Genomic DNA, 21,495 nt, shown 5'->3' on the forward strand with positions numbered 1-21,495 from the left:
GAGCACAGTTTTTAGGGCTCACTGTACTGTACTATGGTTTCTAATTTAAGAGGTTTTTTTTTTCTCTCTCAATCCAAAACTGTGAGCTCATCAAGGGCAAGGAAGATGTCTTATCTGGCTTCACAGTGCTTGCAATGCAGTGGAGTAGTGAAAGTGGCTATTTAAAGCTCATAAAAGCTCATTGTACATAATTTTCCTACTCTGATGACTGATGCTTTGGTAGTTCAAAACTGGTCATCATCAGGGTATTTACACCACAGAAATCAGCAAACCCTCCAAACCAGGCTTCCCCCATCCAATAGTCAACTTAAAAGTTTACCAGCATGCTACTGTTAGTGATCTTCTGCCACACAGAAGGGACTCAAACATCATTTGTTGAGACTGATGCTATTTTGATATAGAAAGGGAAATTTGCCTTCTCTTCCAAGAGTCACATCAATTTAATTTGCAACTTTGTCATTATTGTGGAATTCCTGGGAGTGCTGTTAATTATTGCAGCTTGTTATCACTGCAGGCTGTTAACAATTAGCATTATATGTTTGTATCGTCGGCTAAAAAATATGAACATTTTTTTGTTTCCTGATTATTCGGCTTCCAGGGTGGAGTTCTAGTAAAAATCACAGAAGCATGCCCTCCTTTGAACTGCTCAGAAAAGGATCACATTCTCCCAGAGAGCCAGTGCTGCAGTGTCTGCAGAGGTAAGCGACCTTGGTGGTGGGGCTGTGCTTGGATGCGGGTGGAGGGCCATGAGGGTTTACTGAAGACTGATAAAAACATGGGCCCAAATCTTGGCTCTGCTGCTTAGAAACTTGCATATCCTATTTTTCTTTCTTAGTCATAGTCTTGTCAATTACAAAATGAGGATAATAATAGTATCTGCTTCAGAGGACTGCTGTGAGAATTAAGTGGGATAGTGCCTAAGGACCTAGCATCACGCCTAGATTGTGATAAGTGTTCAATAAATGATAGTTCCTATAATAACGATAATGATAGTTCCTGTAATCATTCTTGTTATTATTACATTTTTTCTCATGAGTGGGATTGGGAAGGATTCTTTGCAGCTCTTTCCATGGTCCAAATTCCGTTATCTGACAGAGCATGATGTATAGTGAATCCTTACTCATACATTGTATGCAGCTTTATTGTTCCTGCAAGCAAAAGAGCTTCAGAGAAGGAATCTCTAACTAATGATTAATTTTAGGGCAGAAATTGTTTGCTTCCTCTTCTTGGAATTCCCTTCTTTCTCACATTTGTTCTTATTTCTTCAAACCCCAGATCAAATATCACTTCTCTTCTGAACCTTCTTTCTCACCCTGCAAAATTAAATGGATTAGGAAAACCTAAAATTTATTTGAAGTCTTACAAAACAAATCCAGCTAAACTCACAGCTATTATTTTGAAACTATATCCACCACAAATTTTTGTCCACATTCTCAAATACCCAGTGAGTTAGATCCTTTTTGGCTTACCTTTGAAGTTTTTTAAAGTTAAGAAGCCAGCAGCACAGTAGTTTAGCTCAGCCTACTTGTATTTTACTTTTTTCTCTTTTCTCTAGCACGAGAGTTGGAAGGGTTTTTTTTTGGGAAGGGCCACAAAGTAAACAGGTAAAGCTTTGTAGACCAGAAGCTTTCTGTTGCAATTACTCAACTCTGCCATTGTATTGCAAAAGAAGCACAGACCATAGGTAAATGAATAAGTAGGTGTCATTGTATTTCAATAAAATTTTATTTATAAAAAACAGGTGACAGCCCATAATTTCTTGACCCCCCAGCTCAAGAGCCTTCTGAAATATAAAATATAAAAATGTCTACTTTATCATGGAGTGTTGTCAGCTTAGGCTGAGATTTCTCTCTGCATGGTCACGAGAGAGCTATATTTTGGTAAAATTCCTAGGAAAACAGTGCATTGATAGCCAAGAGTAGTTCTTTGAATCAATGACAGACTAACCATGCCACCAGAGTATCTACCCTGATTTATTTGGTTTCATGGTTACAATGATATTTGGAGCTAGGATTCTTTAGAAAGACCTAAAGATTGACTTGACTTTTCAGAGGGTTGCATTTATTGGTAACCAAAGGGGTCATTAGGTAGGTCCTATAATATAATGCATAGTCTGTCACTTGCTATTTGTTGAGGCACCAAGTTGGACTCAGTTTATGCAAATCCTTTCTGATTCATGGCTTCATTAGAGCAGAATCATTGATTATCCAGAAATTCAGAAGAAATTTCATTGCTCTGACCCAGTTTACAATAGACTGGGTGTCTCAGCTTCTGCTAGCACGTCTCTGGAATGCAAGCACTTCTTTACCAATGAAGATGCTGAGGCATGTGACATCCCACTGAAAAGTAGACTCCCTCAGGGTCTCCAGTGCCAACAGTCTCGTGGCTTTACCAACCTGGCTCAGCTTTGAGAAACATGCAAGGTAGGGATAGGCTTCGTAGATGAGTCCACAGCTAGGGCTGATCTGGGGAATTGGTGACTGTTGTCTTCTACCTACTTCCTTCTCAGCCAGGAAACTACCAGCTCTTTTATTTGGCAGCTGATGGATTTTGGGAGGGGTGTGTGTGTGAGAGAGTGAATTATGTATACTCTTGGACAACTCTACATTTTGACAGGAACTGGAGCAGGTCTTTAGAAAAGATACAGTGGGGCCTTCTCATGGGGAGTGGCTTAAGTCATTCGGGTGTATGGATTTGCTTATGTCTTTCCTATTTACTCCCATCTCCAAATTCAGGCACTGAGTAAAGAAAGCATTATTTCTGACTAAGGCTCTTTCAAACCACTTTCTGTTCTTACCTCCTCCTCTGTTGATCCATAGCAGAGAAGAGCCCAGAATGTCCAGCCCACTGTCCAAATGCTGGGCTTGCTGTGCACATCAGATGATCAGGAAATTAAAGGCATATTTGTCTGGGCAGTGAAGTATGTGCTTTTTCATGAAACATAAAATTTATATGACGATTAACAAAAAATCAATCAAGAGGAGTTCAAAGGTCTATTGTCACAAAGTGCTCTCCAGGAGTTTTTGCTCTGTATCTCTTAATTCCAGTTGATTTCCCAAAGCATCTTTAGAACTAGCATTAACACTATCTCACAGTGTTGTGGGAAATACTTTTCCTCTTTGACTTCTATTTGTCTTTTACCTTTTTCTCTGTGCTCATATTTGCTGAGTGGAGTCTTGCAAGAGGAGGAGGGGTTGGACAATTTCTGTTCTGACAAGACATGGAAAGCCCCATGAGCCTCTTCTAAGGCATATTATTCAGTCGATCCCCCTTTCTCTAAAACAGAAAGTAATGAAAAGGTGAGAAACACTCAGTTTCTATGTAAAGTAATTTTTATTCTGTAGGTGGAAAAGTTGAACCATTTGCTTTATGGATTGAGATGGTCTACTGACTGGTAGGCAACAAGTGAGCAGAGAGGTGGGACTCTGATAACCTGAAATGCATATTTCAGGGATGAGCACAGGGGTGTGACTTTGGCTCAATACCTGCATTGAAGGCCCTTCAGTTAGCATATTTTTCCTTTCTCTCTGTCTTACTGTGAATATCAAGCCATTAGTCCGAGTAAAATTGCCCCACGAGAGTATCATTTCTTGAGGTCTAAGTCAAAACCTTTCTCATGCCTGTTTGAGGAACTGAAATTTCCCAAGATTATTTCCAAGGTTTTTTATTAGGACTTGGATGAGCTGCCCTACCTATGAGGAGGCTTAGACTTGAGAATTTGAGACAGCACTGAATGCGTTTTACTTGCTGACCCTAATTGGTTGCTTATAGAAATATCCATAAAGCTCTCCAACTTCTTTTGCAAGCATTTGTGTTAGTGATCACATTTTATGGATTGATTCTTAAATGTAGGTGACAAGGTAGATGAGAATATGGGGCTACCAATAGGATATTCCTATTATTTTCATGTCAGTGACTTTCGATGAAATTAGTACTAGCTAATAAGCTCTGTGTAGTTCATATGTGAAGTCATGTGAAAACCCATTTTGCTGAGTTACAACTTATTTTTCCAAGTTATAATTTGTTGGCTTAATAATGAAGCTGATGTTTTTTTGAGTCATGCCCATTTTCTAATATGGTCTCTGCACCCACCCACTCCAACCCTGGCCATTGATGTGTCAAGGAGAGAAGTGTAAACTGTAGCTTTACACTGAGTTTTTCTCTCTGTGTGAATTAAACCTAAGACCTTGGAGTAAGAGTGACAGTCTCTGGCTGACTTGTGTCCTTTTTTCAGCAGAACTGGTATCCAGACCAGGGGCTCAGACGCCTTGCCTTTTCCTCTCTTAGGTTATGCCAAATGCTGTAACTAAGTCCCCTGCCCTGTAGGGAAAAATGAAGGTAATCTACTGAGCAGGTGGTTAAATCCACAGGGCTATTGGTGTGGCCAGGACGCCCTCAGGGAAAGACCTACAAAGACACCTGTACAAAGAATCAAACCAATGGATGCTCAGGCCCAAGATCTCAGGCACTAGAAGAGCCCTAGTCATAGCTGCAGCATCTCCCTGACACCCCAGGACAGTTTGTGCTGGCAGCATGGAATTTGCTTACCCTCATCATTACCTTAAGGTAATGGCTATTGCAGGAGCCTGTCTGCCTGAAGTGTGAGGCTGCAAGGTGGAAACGGGGGAGTGGACACCCAAGTGACAGCTACGTTCCTGCCTCGGAAGAAGTAATAAGAGTGTGGATGTAGCTCTAGCAGAAAAAGATTGCTTATGAATTGCTAGCGCTCTCAGTGAAAAGGGGGAGGAAAGCCAACGATCTTGACCGTGCATTCTCCAAATTGCTGCAGGAAAACACACAGATCATTTGGCCCATCCCAGAAACCTTGACATATTCCTCAGGGTTTTATTCCCTTTGTAATTGACTCTAATTGTATCTTCAAAGTCTCCAGTGATGGTGGAGGGTTTTGCTGCACGTTTAAGACTTTCAGTGTTGGGGGAAAAAGTTCTTTCTGACATCTGTTCACAATGTGTTTATCTGTAATTTTAATTCATGCTCACTTGCCTTGTCATCTGGCCTGGACTGAAATGAGTTGGGATTATTTGCACTATTTAAGATTTTATGCCCTTCAATTAAATCCTCCCGAAGAGTCCTGTTGTTACATGATTTTTTTTCTAGTCTTCCTCATTATTTTAGGTGAATTCATAATTGAAACGGTTTTAGAGAGAAGACTTAAAGGTATTAGAGGTACAAAGAAGCCTGGAAAAGAGGCATTTGATGGGAATGTAATTTATGGCCTAAATAAAAGAACTGGCAGTGAGCTGATGGGTCACATGCCCTGCATTTTGATGGATGGAATCATATGGAAATCCCTGCAGCCATGAGCTAAAATGGCCTGGGAAGACTGGGCTATACATTCAGCTGTTGAGGCCTGGAAGAGAGGGCATTTGAAGGAGAGTACAGTCTCCGGGAGTCCATGAAGTCTGTGGCCTGAGGGTGCAACAGTGGATCAGGGCCCAGGGAGTCTCTGGAAGGAGGCACGTTGCCCCAGAGAGAAGACCTGAAACTAAGGTCAGTCTGTCTTGGGTGGGAAAACCTTAGGTGTTGACAACTGTAGAAGAAACCAGTTGCTCTTTAAGAACATGTGAGAGTCCAGAGCTTAGTCTCTAACAGGCCCGTCCTGATGACCTAACCATGGTCAATAAGAAGGTAAGAATGTCATCACTTCTCAAGAGCCCAGTCTTCTATTTTATGTAAGTTGGTGGTTAAAGTGCATAGGGGTGTCCAGTTTTCATAAATGATCTTTGGGCCATATCCCTCCTAGTCAGCCCATGGGTGGAGCTGTCTCCATGCCAGTGAGGCATATGGCATATACTGAACTTACGCCTGTGCTCCTTCAATGGCTTTCAAGGTTGGGCAAGCCACAGGATCGGCAAGGCATTTGGCTTTCTAGGATTTGAGTTAAGGTAGAGGAATCTGGAGTGCATTTTCAGATTGTCTGGGAACATCATTCCAAAGGCAACCAGCCTTATCTGCTGGGGGTGGGGTGCAGTAGGGGGTAGGACTTTGAGGGCAACCAATGGTCCTGTATGTGGAATAAAACTTAGAGGAACCAAGTCCTGCCTGAGGGTCAGGCGTCCTAATTTCTTTTTGTGGAAGAAGACACAGTAGTAAATCATAAAAATGCTTGTCCGTTATTGGCTCTTGAAGCCAGTGATAAAGCAGGATGGGTGGGTGGTTTTACTATAAAGGATAGAGAGGCATTGTGGGGGATCTCACTACAATCGGCAGAGTTTATTATATGCAGATTAGGCCAATGGATTTAAAGATGGCAAATCGTTTACAGGCATTGTTCTTTTCACTGGCAACAGAATTCCAGAAAAAGGGTGACTAGGGGAAGTCCAAACTTTAGACTGCTTCCAACTAGAGAGGAAAAAGTATGACCTCACCATTTATATTCCTTAATTTCCTCAAACAGATCATCGATACATGCTGCTGTCTGTGTCTGGAGCTCCTGCCCTTTGTCCAGATAGCCTCATTCATCCTTCAGATCTCCTCTTCAATACTTGTGTTGAGACCCTTCTCTGTGATAGGTCCCTGGAGCACCTTGCCCATTCTCTATCACAATGAGTTGTACCTGCTAGAGTGTGACACGAATGAGAAGATGTTTGTTGTTTATGGCACTTTAAAAAAATCCCTATTGCCTAAGAACAGTGCTGGAGCACATGGCAGGTTCTTACTAAATATTTGCTAAATGAATGAGTGGTATCTTCCAGGAACTAAAATTGAGGAGGTGGTTCAAGTAAAACTTGGAATTTCATTTCAGCAGGTTGTGTGTCTTTTTGCTGAGCATCTGCTCATTATCACCACTTGAGCATGAGCTCCAAGTGCATCACACTCATCATGGTATCTTCTTCATGGATGGTGTTCTGTCGGGCTATGACTTATTTCTTCTTCTGACTTTGAGTGCCCAAGCAGCTACTTGGAATATGTACTGGAGAAAGAAAGAAACTTTGTTCCTTTGGAAAGATTGAAGGCATGTCAGAGACTAGAAAATCCACATGCTGATTGAGTACTGCTCTCCTCAGGCCAGGGTTGGCCGTCCTTGAATGATCCTTGGTCAGTGAAATCATGGCTGGGCAGTCATGGAGGGAGCCTGGCTATTAGAATCATATTTAGATTTTTTAAATTCTTTTTTTTAAATTTAGTATCATTGATATACACTCTTATGAAGGTTTCACATGAGAAACATTGTGGTTACTACATTTACCCATATTATCAAGTCCCCACCACATGCCACTGCAGTCACTGTCCATCAGCATAGTAAGATGCCACAGAGTCACTATTTGCCTTCTCTGTGCTACACTGTCTTCCCTGTGATCACCCCCCACACACCATGTGTGCCAATCATATTACTCCTCAATCCCCTTCTCCCTCCCTCCCTACCCACCCTCCTCCACCCCTCCCCTTTGGTAACCGCTAGTCCCTTCTTGGAGTCTGTAAGTCTGTTGCTGTTTAATTCCTTCAGTTTTGCTTCATTGATATACTCCATAAATGAGGGAAATCTTTTTATATGTATGTTGGCCGTCTGTATATCTGCTTTGGAAAAATGTCTATTCAGATACTCTGCCTATATTTTAATTGTACTGTTTGTTTGATATCAAGTTATATGAGTCCTTTATATATTTTGGATATTAACTTTTATTGTATGTATCATTTGCAAATAACTTCTCCCATTCAGTAGGTTGCCTTTTCATTTTGTTGATGATTTCCTACACTGTGCAAAAGCCTTTTAGTTTGACATAGTCACAGTTTGTTTTTACTTTTGTTTCCCTTGCATGAGGAGACAAAACCAAAAAAATATTTCTTAGACTTACGTTCAGGTTTATACTGCCCATGGTTTCTTCTAGGAGTTCCATGGTTTCAAGTCTTACATTTAGGTTTTTAATCCATTTTGAGGTGATTTGTCTATGGTGTAAGTGGTCCAGTTTCATTCTTTACATGTAGCTCTCCAGTTTTCCCATCATCATTTATTAGAGAGATTGTCTTATCCCATTGTATATTCTTGCCTACTTTGTTGTAGATTAATTGGCCAAGTAAGTATGGGTTTGTCTCTGGGCTCTCTATTATGTTCCATTGATTTATGTGTCTATTTTTGTGCCAATACCATACTGTTTTGATTACTAAAGTGTTGTAGTATTGTTTGAAATCAGGGATCATGATACCTCTAGCTTTGTTCTTTTACAAAATTGCATTGGCTATTTGGAGTCTTTTGTGGTTTCATACAATTTTAGGATTATTGTTATAGCTCTGCGAATAATTCTCTTGGTATTTTGAAAGTGATTGCTTTGAATCTGTAGATTGCTTTGGTTGGTGCAGATATTTCAGTAATACTAATTCTCCCAATCATTAGCATGGTATAGTTTTCCATTTATTTGTGTCATCTTCAGTTTATTTCATCAATGTCTCATAGTTTTCAATGTATAGGTCTTTCACCTCTTTGGTTAAGTTTATTTAAGCTATTTTATTATTATTGTTTTTTGATGAAGTATTAAATGGATTGTTTTCTTAATTTCTTTTTCTGCTGGTTCATTATTAGTGTTTAGAAATGAAACAGATTCCTATACATTTGTATTCCACAACTTTGCTGAATTCATTTATTCTAATAAAATTCATTTATTTTAGTGGAGTCTTTAGGGTTTTCTCTATATAGTATCATGTCTGAAAATAGTGACTTTTACTTCTTTCTTGCCAATTTGGATACCTTTTCTTTTTCTTGTGTGATTGCTGTGGCTAGGACTTTCAGTAATATGTTGAGTAAAAGTGGTGAGAGTGAACATTCCTGATCTTAAAGGAACAGCTTTCAGCTTTTCTCTATTGAGTATGAATTTACCTGTGGGTTTGTCATATATGGTCTTTATTATACTGAGGTATGTACCCTCTATACCCACTTTTTTTGTTGAGAGTTTTTTTTATCGTAAGTGGTTGAATTTTGCCAAGTGCTTTTTGTACATTTATTAATGATCATAAGATTTTTATCCTTTCTTTTGTTAATGGGTCATATCATGTTGATTGAATTGTGGATATTGAACCATCCTTGTATCCTTGGAATAAATACTATTTGATTGTGATGAAAGATCCTTTTAAAGTATTGTTGAATTTGGTTTGCTAATATTTTGTTGAGGATTTTTTATATTAATGTTCCTTAGGGATATTGGTCTGAAATTTTCTTTTTCTGTTGTATCTTTGTCTAGTTTTGATATCTGGGTAGTGCTGGCCTCATAGAATGCATTTGGAAGCATTCCTTCCTTTTCTCTTTTTTGTAGTAGTTTAAGAAGGATAGATACAAATTCTCCTTTAAATGTTTGGTAGAATCTAACTCTGCAGCCATCTGGTATTGCATTTTGTTTGCTGTGAGTTTTTGATTACTGATTTGATTTCATTACCAGTAATCTGTTCAGGTTTTCTCTTTCTTCTTTAAGTCTTGGAAGGCTGTGTGCTTTTAGGAATTTATACATTTCTTTTACATTATCCAATTTGTTGCTGTGTAATGTTTCATAGCAGTCTTTCATAAGCTTTTGTATTTATGTAGTATGTTATAGCTTTTCCTCTTTTATTTCTTTATAATAGAGGATCTTATGGTATGTAAATTATACCTAAAAAAAATGTTTAAAGAATGAAAATGGCAACTAACAAACCAGTCATCTTTGCCTTCCAGTTGTTTGAAGGTCACCAAATACCACTGATATGCATTCATCTAGTCATTCACTTATTTACTCTCCCATATTTCTGCCTGTCTATTTATCCATCTATAAGCCATTCATCCATCCAACCAACTATCCTTGTCTGGGAAGGACTTGGTTGAAAGAAATGAATCAGACATAGACCCTGACTTAAATAAGTTGGACTAATTAAAATAGGAATTTTTGTTAAGAATATCTGGGATTACCTAGCAGAAAATAGATGTATTTTGAGAATGAGAAGAAACCTATGTTGTAATTTATGTAACATATGCAAAAAGGCTATCTTCTTTATCCTTTGGACTATACAATGCTTAGGAATTTGCTCTTGGGAGGACAGTGGAATAACATAGTCATCAAGATCCCTGACCTCAGTCAGACCTGGGTTCTGGCTCTGTGTACCTTGCATAAGTGCACTAACTTCTCCAAGCTTCAGCTGTTACAACTGTAAAACAAAGATAATTTCAGTTTTATAAGGCTGTTAATAGAATTAAATGACATAATTCATGTTAAAACATTAAAACACTACAGTGAGTGCCTGGCATAAAGTATGTGTTCAATAAATGTTAATTATTTTATCATATTTGTGACAGATTGAGGTTGTCCAAATTTAACCTTCTTTCTCAAGGCATGGAGTGCTGTTCCACTCATTAGGATTTGTGTCTTGTCTACTCTCATTTTTAGAACTGTGATGAACCTAGGTCTATATCTGTACCATCTAGAAGTGATTTCAACTTTTTTGAAACACTAGGACAGTATGTACTGCTCACATCTCAGTTAACATAGATTGTCTTTTATTCATGCTACCTCTTTATTTGGCTTATCTCCCCTTACAGTTGACAGTTTCCTTGTGGGCAGAGAATATATATAAAACATCTTTGCTTTGACTCTAGAAGCTTACGTGGTGTTTCGGTACACAAAATAATAGGTGCTCTATAAATAGAGTAAGTGGTTATTCACTCATGCAGAAAGGCAAGTTGACATGGGGTAAATATTACTTGAATAAAGATGTAGATTAATTAAAAGATGTGTTTTTGGCACAGTGGGTCAGGCTTAACAAAAGGGGGCTTGACATTAGGTGGATTTGTGTCTTGGGCCCTTCACTGTCCTCAAAATAAAATTTACTCAACTCACTGCATTGTGAACTGACATAGCATGTTTGATAGATACACATTGGGAAATTGGCATTGCTTTAGGGGATTTGTTGCAGCATATCAAGTATACATGGAAGGAAAGGACAGTTACAGTGTCTTGGTAAGGAGAAGAAAAGAAATATAGACAAAGAATACATGGAATTATGGATGCAGATATAATATTGAGTCAAGCTCCATAATGAAAGAAAATGTGACAGCTTATTTACTGATCAATTTTGATACAGGGAAGGAAGTCAGGTACTTTCTCTGGCAAAGAGAGGTTATGATGTCTAAAAATTGTACCTTTGATAGCAAACACAGAAAGTATTTTTAGTTGTAATGGTTTTATAAACCTTACAAGCCCTTGTTAGAAGTGTTCTTGACTGACAGAGTTTTCAGATTTCCAACAAGTGAAGTTCATGCTCTGATTTCAATTGGAGCAATCACCCGCTAACAGATAATGTGACTGGATGTGATATTATGCTTACCTAGGCTTGTGGATCCACTTGCTCTCTCAAAGAGTGGCTACATCTTTCATGTTTTATCCCTAGGTTTTGCTGTTTGAGTGGGTATATGACATACTGAAAAGCACATCAGCTTGGATTTCATCATACTTTATTTAGAACAGTGGTACTTCCATATATTAGCTAGATGTTAGTGAGTTTGAGCTTATGTTTTCTTATCTTGAAGTTGTAGATAACAGTGTAATCAAGTTAATTTGAACTTTAGTCATTGTTGACGACATTATCATTATCATTGTGGCTACACTTGATGAACTCTTAGTATGTACCAGAATTGTTTAAGTGCTGTGTAATTCTTTCCACACATATCAATAAGGAGTATAATATTATTTTCCCCATTTAAAACATCTAGTAAAATGCCAGGCACATTATAGATGCATGGATTTTGTTATTACTTAATAATACGTTTTATCATATTTTTCCCTAGGTACAGCTTAAATACTGATGGTTTAAAATTCTCTATTTAAAAATGTTCTAAAATATCAAAAGGAGTTAACCTTGGAGTTTATGTAGTTCAGTGATTTCTGTACTTTTTAAAGACAGAAACTATTGTTCATATGACTGATAACATCAAAAACATAAAAGAGCTGAACTGTTTGAATCAGGTGTGGGGGACTTTAGCCTTCCCTCACAACACATCTGGGCCAAAGACTCTGAGGAATAGTTTGAAAATCACTGATGTAGTCCATGCCCAGTATACATACCTAGATAACGTGAGTTATTGTTTTTTTACCTGTAGATCCTGAATTAGAAATTAGATATCCTGACTCCATGATCCATTGCTTTCTATGAGACACAATATGTTATCTAGCATTACAATTATTATTATTCACTAAAACATAATGACTTAAAGATGATAAAACACCTTTATATATGAATCTCATAATTTTTGTAATGGGCATAACCTATTCCTTCTAGTTCACTTAAAAATGCTGCATAATATGTACAGTTTGTTTATTTTGAAAATTTGGCAGAGGTAAGGGGGAAAAATCCAAGACCAGAAATAAAAAGTCTTATTCCACTGAGACAACTAAGTACACTGGAGATGGCATTAGCTGTAGGGGCGCATTCTAATCCCTGACGGTAGAACCTGGCTTCTAATGAACACTGTATAGTTAGACAGGAGACATAACCTGGGGCTGGTGCGAGAGGCATGAATCTAGAATTTTGAAGGGTAAATCCTCAGAGGGTGACTAAGAAAAATCCCCTCTGCAAAAGGAGACTTGCCTGTCAGTCTTGACTCTAGAAAAAGGGGGTATGGAGGAGAAAAGTTTGCATTCCTGAAAGCTTATGGCCTGAATTTATTCAACCTGTGTGGCTCAGTCCTCATCCCCAAGGCAGAATGTAGCCTAAAGTGGTCTTGGTTTGATAGTTCCCTCAGGCACTTGGCAGAAGCAAGCAAAAATCCTCTCGAAGAAATGCAGTTTTAAACTCTGAATCTCAGACAATTCCCACAGATTAAATTTCAAAAAAATATGAGCTCACAAATAAAATAATCACTCAAAACACAAGAAAGTCAGCCATTATGCATGATACTCAGTGAAACAACAAACTGTAAACTCAGATGCACATATACTGAACATACTGGAATTATCAATATAACCTATGCCTGATGTGTGACATAGAAAAATAAATTAAAAGATGAAATAAGGGACTATCAAATTTGACCAAGGTGACTGAAAAAGAATCAAATTCTAGGAAATAAAAAATGAGTGAAATTAAAAATATGTATGACTGAAACAATATGCTCAAGAGATAATAAACCAAAAGGAACATTTAGATGTTACACAGAATTCAGCATAGAGATGAGGGAAAAGAAGCATGAAAGCAAGTCAAATAGTATGGAGGAGAAGGAGCAACATTTATCTAATTAGAATTCCAGAGAGAATGGAGAAAATGGTGAAAACAATGTATAATATATGAGAATTTTCCAAGTTGATGAAAGATTTAATCATTAGATTCAAGTATTCCAAGGAATTCTAAGAATAAAAATAAACTCGCAAGTAGACATCTTAGATAAAAATTAAGTAATACAAAATAAAATCCATCCATCAACCAATCAAAAAAGATCTTAAAAGCAGCCACAAAGAGAGGGTTTGTCACATACAAATGAATGAATACCTGACTCTCAAGAGCAAAAATAGAAGGCAGAAAACATTGGAATATCTTTAAATTCTGAGAGCAAAAACTATATACCCAGCACCTATCTATACAAATTAATGTTGAACATTGTCACTATCAAAATATCTTCACTAAAAGAACTTTAAAAGGGATACTTTAGAAAGAAAACAACTATCTAAGAAGGAATGTTAAAGAAATAGTAAACATGTGGTTCAAAAGATATGCCCCAGGAAACACATTCAAGAATGTTCCTTGCATTTTGTTTCTAATTTGAAGCCTGCCAATAACTCAAGTGCCCATCTTTAATATAATGGGTAAAGTGAAAGTGGTATATTTATTCTGTGGAAACTTATATAATATTGATGAACAATAGCTACAGGCATTAACATGGATGAATAGAAAAAGATATACCATAAAGAATAAGTACATACAGTATGATTTCATTCTTGTGAAATTCAAAATGGGTAAAACTAAACAATCTGTTATTTAAAGATAAGTACCTATATATGGCAAAACCATAAAAATATGCAAAAGAGTGATTAACACAAAATTCAGGATAGTTATCTCTGATGGCTGGGAGGGGTATCACTGAGGTGTAATCAAGGGGTATTCTGGTTGTATTCAAGTTATTTTATATATTCATATATATTCATTTTATCTATTTTTTGCATATCTAAATTTTGAAATAAAGTAATTAAAAAAACTAGTCATGTAAGGTAGGAAGGGTATTCAGGATCAGCATGGATAAAATCTTCCAGCAAGGAACAACTGTAGAAGGTTTGAATGTTAGGGAAAAAAAATCTCAAGCGTGGGATGGGGAATGGTCCAAAGTTTCCTTTTCCTACTCTCCAACCCCCTTTCCCAATCCACTTTTGTGTATTACCAAGGTATGCTTTCATGCATGTTGACATATGAAACAAATGTTTCATGGTTTATTATTTGCAAGTCTTTTATTCTTTTCTTCCCTGATGTAAAATTTTGTTTCTTCCAGGTCATAACTTTTGTGCAGAAGGACCTAAATGTGGTGAAAACTCAGAGTGCAAAAACTGGAATACAAAAGCAACTTGTGAGTGCAAGAATGGTTACATCTCTGTCCAGGGAGACTCTACCTACTGTGAAGGTAAGTAAGCTATATAATGAAGTTACTTGTGAGAAATGTATTCCTGGTATATGTAGTTGAAGATTCAAAGCCATCATGTGGCTCTGGTCCGACAGGATTCTACAAGAAATTATATCAGATACCTAGGGTACCCTGTCCTGGTTTATTCTGGCTGCTTAGTAGCGTGTGAAAGCAAGGCCTCCAAAGGCATGAATAAAACACAGCAAAGCAACAAAAACAGTAGGGCCATATCAAATCCCATGTTTTCTGCTGTTACTGTATTTAACAATCACCAGTAAAATCATAAATACATCATTTTTTATTGTCTTATTTGAGTAGACTGTCATCTCCAAGTTGAATTAAGTGTTATGTGGTGGATCCTCTTTTTGAATGATGCCTCGATACTGGTTTATACCCAACTGCCATTTTCTTTACCTGCCAAGGTAAGAATTTTTTTTTCAATTTGATTTCTTAGTGACTGATTCATCAGTTGCTAATTTCCAAACTCAACTGAAAGTCACAATGACAGATGGACTCATAATTTTGGCACATGGACTGATACCATAGGGTTGGTGGCCTCAAGCATTAGTGACCATCGTGTCCACTTCAGAGAGACAACTCTTCTGTCGTATGTGGACATCTCTTAACAAGCTCAGTATTCCACCTTGCTGGTGGTGAGCTTTGCCCATTCCTGCTCCTCTAATATCTCGGAGGAGAAGGCATTAGCTCTGACCCTAGTTTATATGGATAGTGACCTAAGGACTGAGCCTGTCCATTTCTCAGGTGCTCACTGGCTCCCTCCCATCAGTTCAGAGAAGTTCTAATAGATAAAGTGAAGCTTGACTGTTTATCCTGGTTGGATCCAATCGTTCATGTCATCTTCATTAGTTATGTTTGGAACCTTGGTGATCTGTTCATCAGAAAGGCTGGTATCTTGAAGAGAATGAATGCTGCAAAATCTTGGTCACTCTCCTTCAATTGGTTTGGTTCCCAATTGTCTTTACTTATCCTCAAGGTAAAGACAATTGATGACAATAATGGCAATTTGCTTTCCATTCTGCTGTCTTGTGTCATCGACCACTGCTTAATGTTTTGGCTTTGGCTAAAGATCTCCTCAGTTCTTAAGGAAATGTGTCCAGTCACCATCAGTGCTCAGTACCTGGCAGGTAGCCTCTGTTTTTCATTTCTTCTGGAAGACTTTCTTCATACGGCTTTGGTTCACATTAGCAATACAGTCTAACTAATGGGTTTTTTTTCCCCTTTGTTTTTAACCTTTTTCTCCTTTTGCTTAACTTTATAGATTTGAACTTGATTCTTGGTAGGATGAAGCTGCCCCTTTGGTTATATACTTTTTCATCTACCCTTTAATATCATGTTACCTATTTGTCAATTTTGAGCAAGAGGACTATTAATTTCAATACCTCACATTAATATTTATTTTTTATATCTTTATGCTATTTTTTATTTTTTGGTCAGAAAATACTGTAAATTAAAAAAAACTACACATGTGACCATCCTCCTCTCTATTAACCATGGAAAAATCCTACAAGCCAGGTAATGGTCTAAAAAGATTACTTTCTTACCTTCTACTACATGTGGCAGTAGACTGTGAATAATTATAAAAGTGATAGAAGGAATCTCAAAATAATTTGAATCCTGATTCTACCAGTGGCAAACCTTTTCATTGGCCACTAGAACCTGTACCCTCACTGTTCCTGGCTCCCTTTAGCTGTTGATACCTGGCAGAATTTGGGAGAAAATGGCTGGTGCAAATGCTTTTTGTGAATCTTTCTCTTCTCATTGATGATATCATTTTTTATTACATAGAATCAATGCCATGAGGAGCCATTTGTGATATTAAACCTGCCTTTGTGTTTGAGGCCTTATTTTATTGGTTATATTGAGCAATTTTAGGTCTGAATTGCGGGTTTTTTTTGGACCTACTTCTCAGCTCAGTGCATGTGCCTGGCCTTGGGACAGTGCGTACTGTGGTGCCTCCTTAGATAATGTTGATGTGCTTGGGCTTCATTCATTTCTCTGGTATCATGGAGACTTTCTACAAGTTCCAGAGGCTTGTTCATGGGGAGAAGGATAGAATCTAAGAAATGATTTAATATTGTAGCCCATTTATGGGGTAAAAAGAGAACTCAGGGAGTAAAGCAGGTCAAATACTGGGCATCTGGGATGGGAGGCACTGAGAACCAAGTAGAGTGAATACTAACATTTAGAACAAATGTTCCTCTCTCTTTCCATTCAGCCATCTTTAGCACGGTGGATTTTGGGCTTGTTTTCCTATGGTTGCATGATGGCTGTTGTAACCCCTGGCATCATGTCCTTATACCAACAACCTAAGCAAGCAAGCAAGAAAGGAAAAGGCAGGGGTTAAAAAGCTTCTTTGTGTGAAGTCTTTATATATTTAAATAAAACGTCCCACTCCATGCAGAAGATATTTGCTGTCTTATTTTTTAGACCTGGGTCACATCCTTTCCACTGTTTGGGAAAGGGAAGTAAGATGACTGTCACTTGTTTGGGCTAACTGTGTTCAGCTCTTACTGCTGGAGTAGGAGTTTGCCTTCCCAGAAACCAAATGACCATTGCCCTTTACCTGAACCAGTTAGGGAAGCAGGAAGAGGGTAGGGGTGGGTTTGTGTTGGGAAAAAGCTATGTCTACCATTCTTTTATGGTTAATTTAGTTTTTGGCCATTTCCCCAGCTCTGTTCTCAGAATTACCCCTTGGGATGGTCTGATAGGCAAGATTAGTGGTCACCAATTACCCATCTATGTACCAGAGACTCAGAGGTAGAGTTCATTGTCTCACCGTAGCCTAGAGAGAAGGAGATACTTACAAACTGCTTCAGACAAGTTACTGTTTTACTTGCCTGAGTAAATTGAGTAAAAATAACCCACATTGTACAAACTGCAATGAACAAGACTGGCTTGCAAATTAAAACAAAATATTACACACATTGTCCAGGCATCTTACACAGCCTATTCAGGCTCTCCGTGGAAAAAGTACAAAAGGCTTTCCATTTTCGTAATGTCCTAGGGTAGTAGCAGAAAAATGGTGTATTAAGGACTCTTGCTCTGCAGAGATTGCTGGAGAAACTGCCATAGAGAAGATATTGGAACTCCTAGCCAATCAATAGAAGATAATAAGATCCTTTGTTGGTTGTGAACAATTCACAGGAGGTCATTTCATTCTGCCTCATCCAACTTAAGCAGGAACATTTCCCGATTTTGAAAACTGCTTTAGTTGGATTTTGGCATGTTTGAATCTGGTTTGCTGAGGCCTTTTACCTTTGTGATGACATTTTCAATGGGTTGGTCTTAAATAGTTTCTGATACATTGGCTTAAATTAGAGGTAGTGCCTGAGGGAATGTACAGCAGTTGTGATCTACTCATCTTATTTATTGAATTTGGAATCTACATAAGATCTTAATAAACTTTTTCTTCCTATAGTAAGAAGTTATTCAGAAGAATAAAGAACAATGTGATATCATCATGCAGTTTGTCAGGCATGGAAGGTACTACAATTAGCATTAAATGGTAATACCTTCTCCTTGCAGAGTGCTCTGAATGTTTCAGACTTCTTTTATATATATTGTACTCTGAGTCTTAAATCTGTGAGGAATGCATCAGTATGAGGTATATTCACTTCATTTTACAAGAGCAGGACCCTCAGACTCAGAGGAAAGCAGTAAAGATAATGTACTAATTTCTACTCCAGGGACTGATGCTCTGACTTGTGCTGCTTCTCACCTGTCCATCCCCCACCCTGTTGCCATGTTGTATTGTTCAAAGTATTTGCTACCTTCTTAATCCATTGAAATAACGTGTGGATGTGAATGTTCCATTTCAGGGTAGCAGTTCTAAGAGATATTACAGGGTTTTACTCATTCTCTTTTCTAACACAAAACTGGCAAGATTTCAGAGTAGGGCTTCTCCTTTAACTGGAGTCCCAGAATGAAGGTGTTATGGAATAGTGTGAAAACTGTCAGGAAACGGACATGTGGCATGAGTGAGGAATAATTGTGTAAATCACTGAAATTGTGGAGGGTACAAATATCTGTTACCTTTGCCTAACTTAGCCTAAGCCTACTGATATACCTGTTTGAGCTACCTTGAGGTTTCAGAAGGATACCTCCAGCTCGGTGCTTATGACTGAAAGCAGTTTTTTTAAGCATTGTGAATTACTACAAAAAAAGTACAAATTGTGTGGGTCATTAATAGTCTGCTCTGGCTTTCCTGCCAGGCAATAATTTTTTTTTTTTTTGTAGACCTCAAGTTGTAAATCAGGGCTTTGTTATGGCCAGTTCCAACATGGGAAACTGTGTTTCCTAATTAAGATGATAATGAAACAATACATGTCAAAATTTAGCAAATTGTCTGATATTCACTAAACATTTAATGGATCAAAATAGTTACCATCATCATTAACTTATACCATTAATGTTTAGGAGGATCTTTCTTGGAATTGGAAGAGTTTGTGCTTGTTCAGGCTAATACTTTGAGAAAGTGGGCTTCCCACATCTACATCTTTTGTCATTATTGGCAGGTAGCAGGGGAGAGTGTTCTTAGATGAAAGGACCAGGTTTTCTCAGTTTTGCCAGGAGCATACTGTTGGCATTATATTTTATGCCAACACTGAGCTGGAGGTATCCTTCATGATTATTTAAATGATGAAATCCTTCCTTCCTTGGAAAAAGGCATAAATGAAGCTGTATTCAAAGAAGTGATGTGGCACCAAATGACCTGTGTTGATATGAATTTAATAATTTCAGGTAACAAAACTACTGAAATGTCAGAAACACAGCAACTGATTAGCAAGGCAATTTATACCTTCTTTTATGTGCCTAGAGGTTACAACAAAGGGTCTGACCCTTTGTTAAGAGGCTGGGACAGTGACAGGTCAGAGTTCAAACAGATAGCAGATTCAGAATAACTAAGGGAGTAGATATTTATTGGATGCAGAGGCTAGCATGAGTGCATTTCCACAGAAACAAGACCCTGTAGATGTCTGATGAAGAAAATGTATAGGAAAGTGGCTAGTATGCTTAATTACATGTCTAATTATCCAAGAACTAGCCAGTTAACTGTTTTGAATTTTTACAAGATGCATGAGCCTCATGATTATTACATGGTCCAATTTACGCTCAAATCTGGGCCTTAGTCTCCGGATGTTCTGCTTTGGACAGCATGGGGATTAAAGGCCACTTCTGATTATTCATGTTAGTAAAACCTTAACTCGTAAGCTCCTGCTCCTGTTTATTTCTAGGAATTCATAATCCTTGAGATAAAGATACCCCAGGGTTTCCTTTTCTTTCCTATTTAGGTGGTATGACTGCTGGAGAGATTTTCTGGTACCTGGCAGTCTGTCTGCCTGGCCCACTCCCCTCACTTTTCCGAGACACAAAGACCTCTTGCTCTTGTGTTGCTCATAGCAGCCCACATATCACCTTCCTCCAAGCACTGGCTACAGATGAGCTTCCTTCCTGGGCCTGGCTTTTCCCTGGCTTGTTCACTCCCAAGGCTTCTTTGCAAATGTATCTGGTCCTGCACTCCCACCCCATTAAACTTTTGCCTTTTCTTAGCAATATCCCCTGCCAATAACTTTCTTCTTGGAATCATAGCAAAAATAAATAAATAAATAAATAAATAAATAAATAAATAAATAAATAAATAAATAAAGCTGAAATCCATATCTTAGTTATTGTGATTGGGTCAAACCAGAGGGTTAACTGTTGAGCTCCGTGCTTAGGAAAAAGCCCCAAATTGAGTGAGGCAATGGGTAGGATTGGAGGTTCATGTAGTCCTGTATTTTTTTTTTTAAACTATTTCAAAAGATCATTTGTAAGATGTTGTTTGAAATTTTTAGCTATTTCTCTGTGATGAAAATGTTGTGTTGATTAGAGTTTCAGGCTAGCATATAGAAGCCTAGCTAACGTACCACCTAGCTAAACTGATGTACTGCAAAGCTCTCCTAAGGACAGAGGACTGTGTACTTTTCTCCTAATCTTAGCTAGTGATACTTCCATCCATCACGTTGCTCAGGTCATAAGAGGTAGAAGTCATCATCAATGTTATGCTTCCCCCCAAAATCTGGTACATCAGGAAGTCTTGTTGGCATTACTCCAGACTGAATTGCAAATTCACCCACGTCTTGCTACAGCTCTAATTCAAGCCTCCTTTATCTCTTGGCTGCTGATTTACATGGGCTCCACTCTTGTCCCCTGTAATCCATTCTCCAAACATTGATCGGAGTGTGGTTTCTGAAATACAAGTCATATTTTGCCGCTCTTCTGTTTAAAATCGTCTGATGGCTCCCATGCCTCTTGGGATAACACCCCCATGAGCTCTTGGGTAGGGCTCTGCCTGAACTAGAGCCTGCCAGCTTCTCTGTACTCTAGTACCAACCACTCTTCCCTGTGTTCACTCTTCTCCCACCACACTGTAATTTTTTGTGTTCCTCAAATAGGTCTGGGTAGTGAAATAGTTCTTTCCTCAGCCCAGCACACCCTTCAGCTTTCTAGTCATCATTCAAGTTACAGTTGAATTGACTCCTCTTTAGAAAGGCCTCTCCTAAGCACCTGCAGTAAGTTAGCTCTGCTACTACCTTTAGCTACTCTCTCTAACATTTTAGTCTAATTAATTTTCTTCAAAGTACTTACCATCTAAAACTGTGCTGTTCTCCTAGTGTTTTCTTGCTTAAAGGTTATGGTCTGATTTTCTCCATTAGAGTATACATTGCATGAGGGCAGCAATTTTGTCTTATTCTCTGTATCTCTAGTACCTAGAAAAGTGCACGGTTCATTACAGACACACAAAACTGTTTTAAGAATGAGTAAATGAAAGTCCCAAGCTGATTCATGCCTTTCTATGTCTGACACTGCGTTCTTGTATCAGATTTGTCTTGCTAGTTTTGCTCAAGGGCTGCTTTTGA

The 21,495-nt window shown here is 38.2% G+C and overlaps 1 protein-coding gene across 2 annotated transcripts in view; it reads left to right on the plus strand.

The window, feature by feature from the left end:
• Positions 1-21,495, plus strand: part of NELL1 (neural EGFL like 1) — an 812,822-nt gene that overhangs the window by 205,787 nt on the left and 585,540 nt on the right. For both annotated transcript variants that reach the window (XM_036932730.2, XM_036932731.2), the window contains exons 11-12: positions 599-698; positions 14,447-14,575. In XM_036932730.2, coding sequence (XP_036788625.2) covers positions 599-698; positions 14,447-14,575 — 229 coding nt within the window. The remainder of the gene's footprint in view (positions 1-598; positions 699-14,446; positions 14,576-21,495) is intronic.

This window comes from Manis pentadactyla, chromosome 9 (assembly GCF_030020395.1).
Source record: "Manis pentadactyla isolate mManPen7 chromosome 9, mManPen7.hap1, whole genome shotgun sequence".
In the NCBI taxonomy this organism is placed as follows: domain Eukaryota; kingdom Metazoa; phylum Chordata; class Mammalia; order Pholidota; family Manidae; genus Manis; species Manis pentadactyla.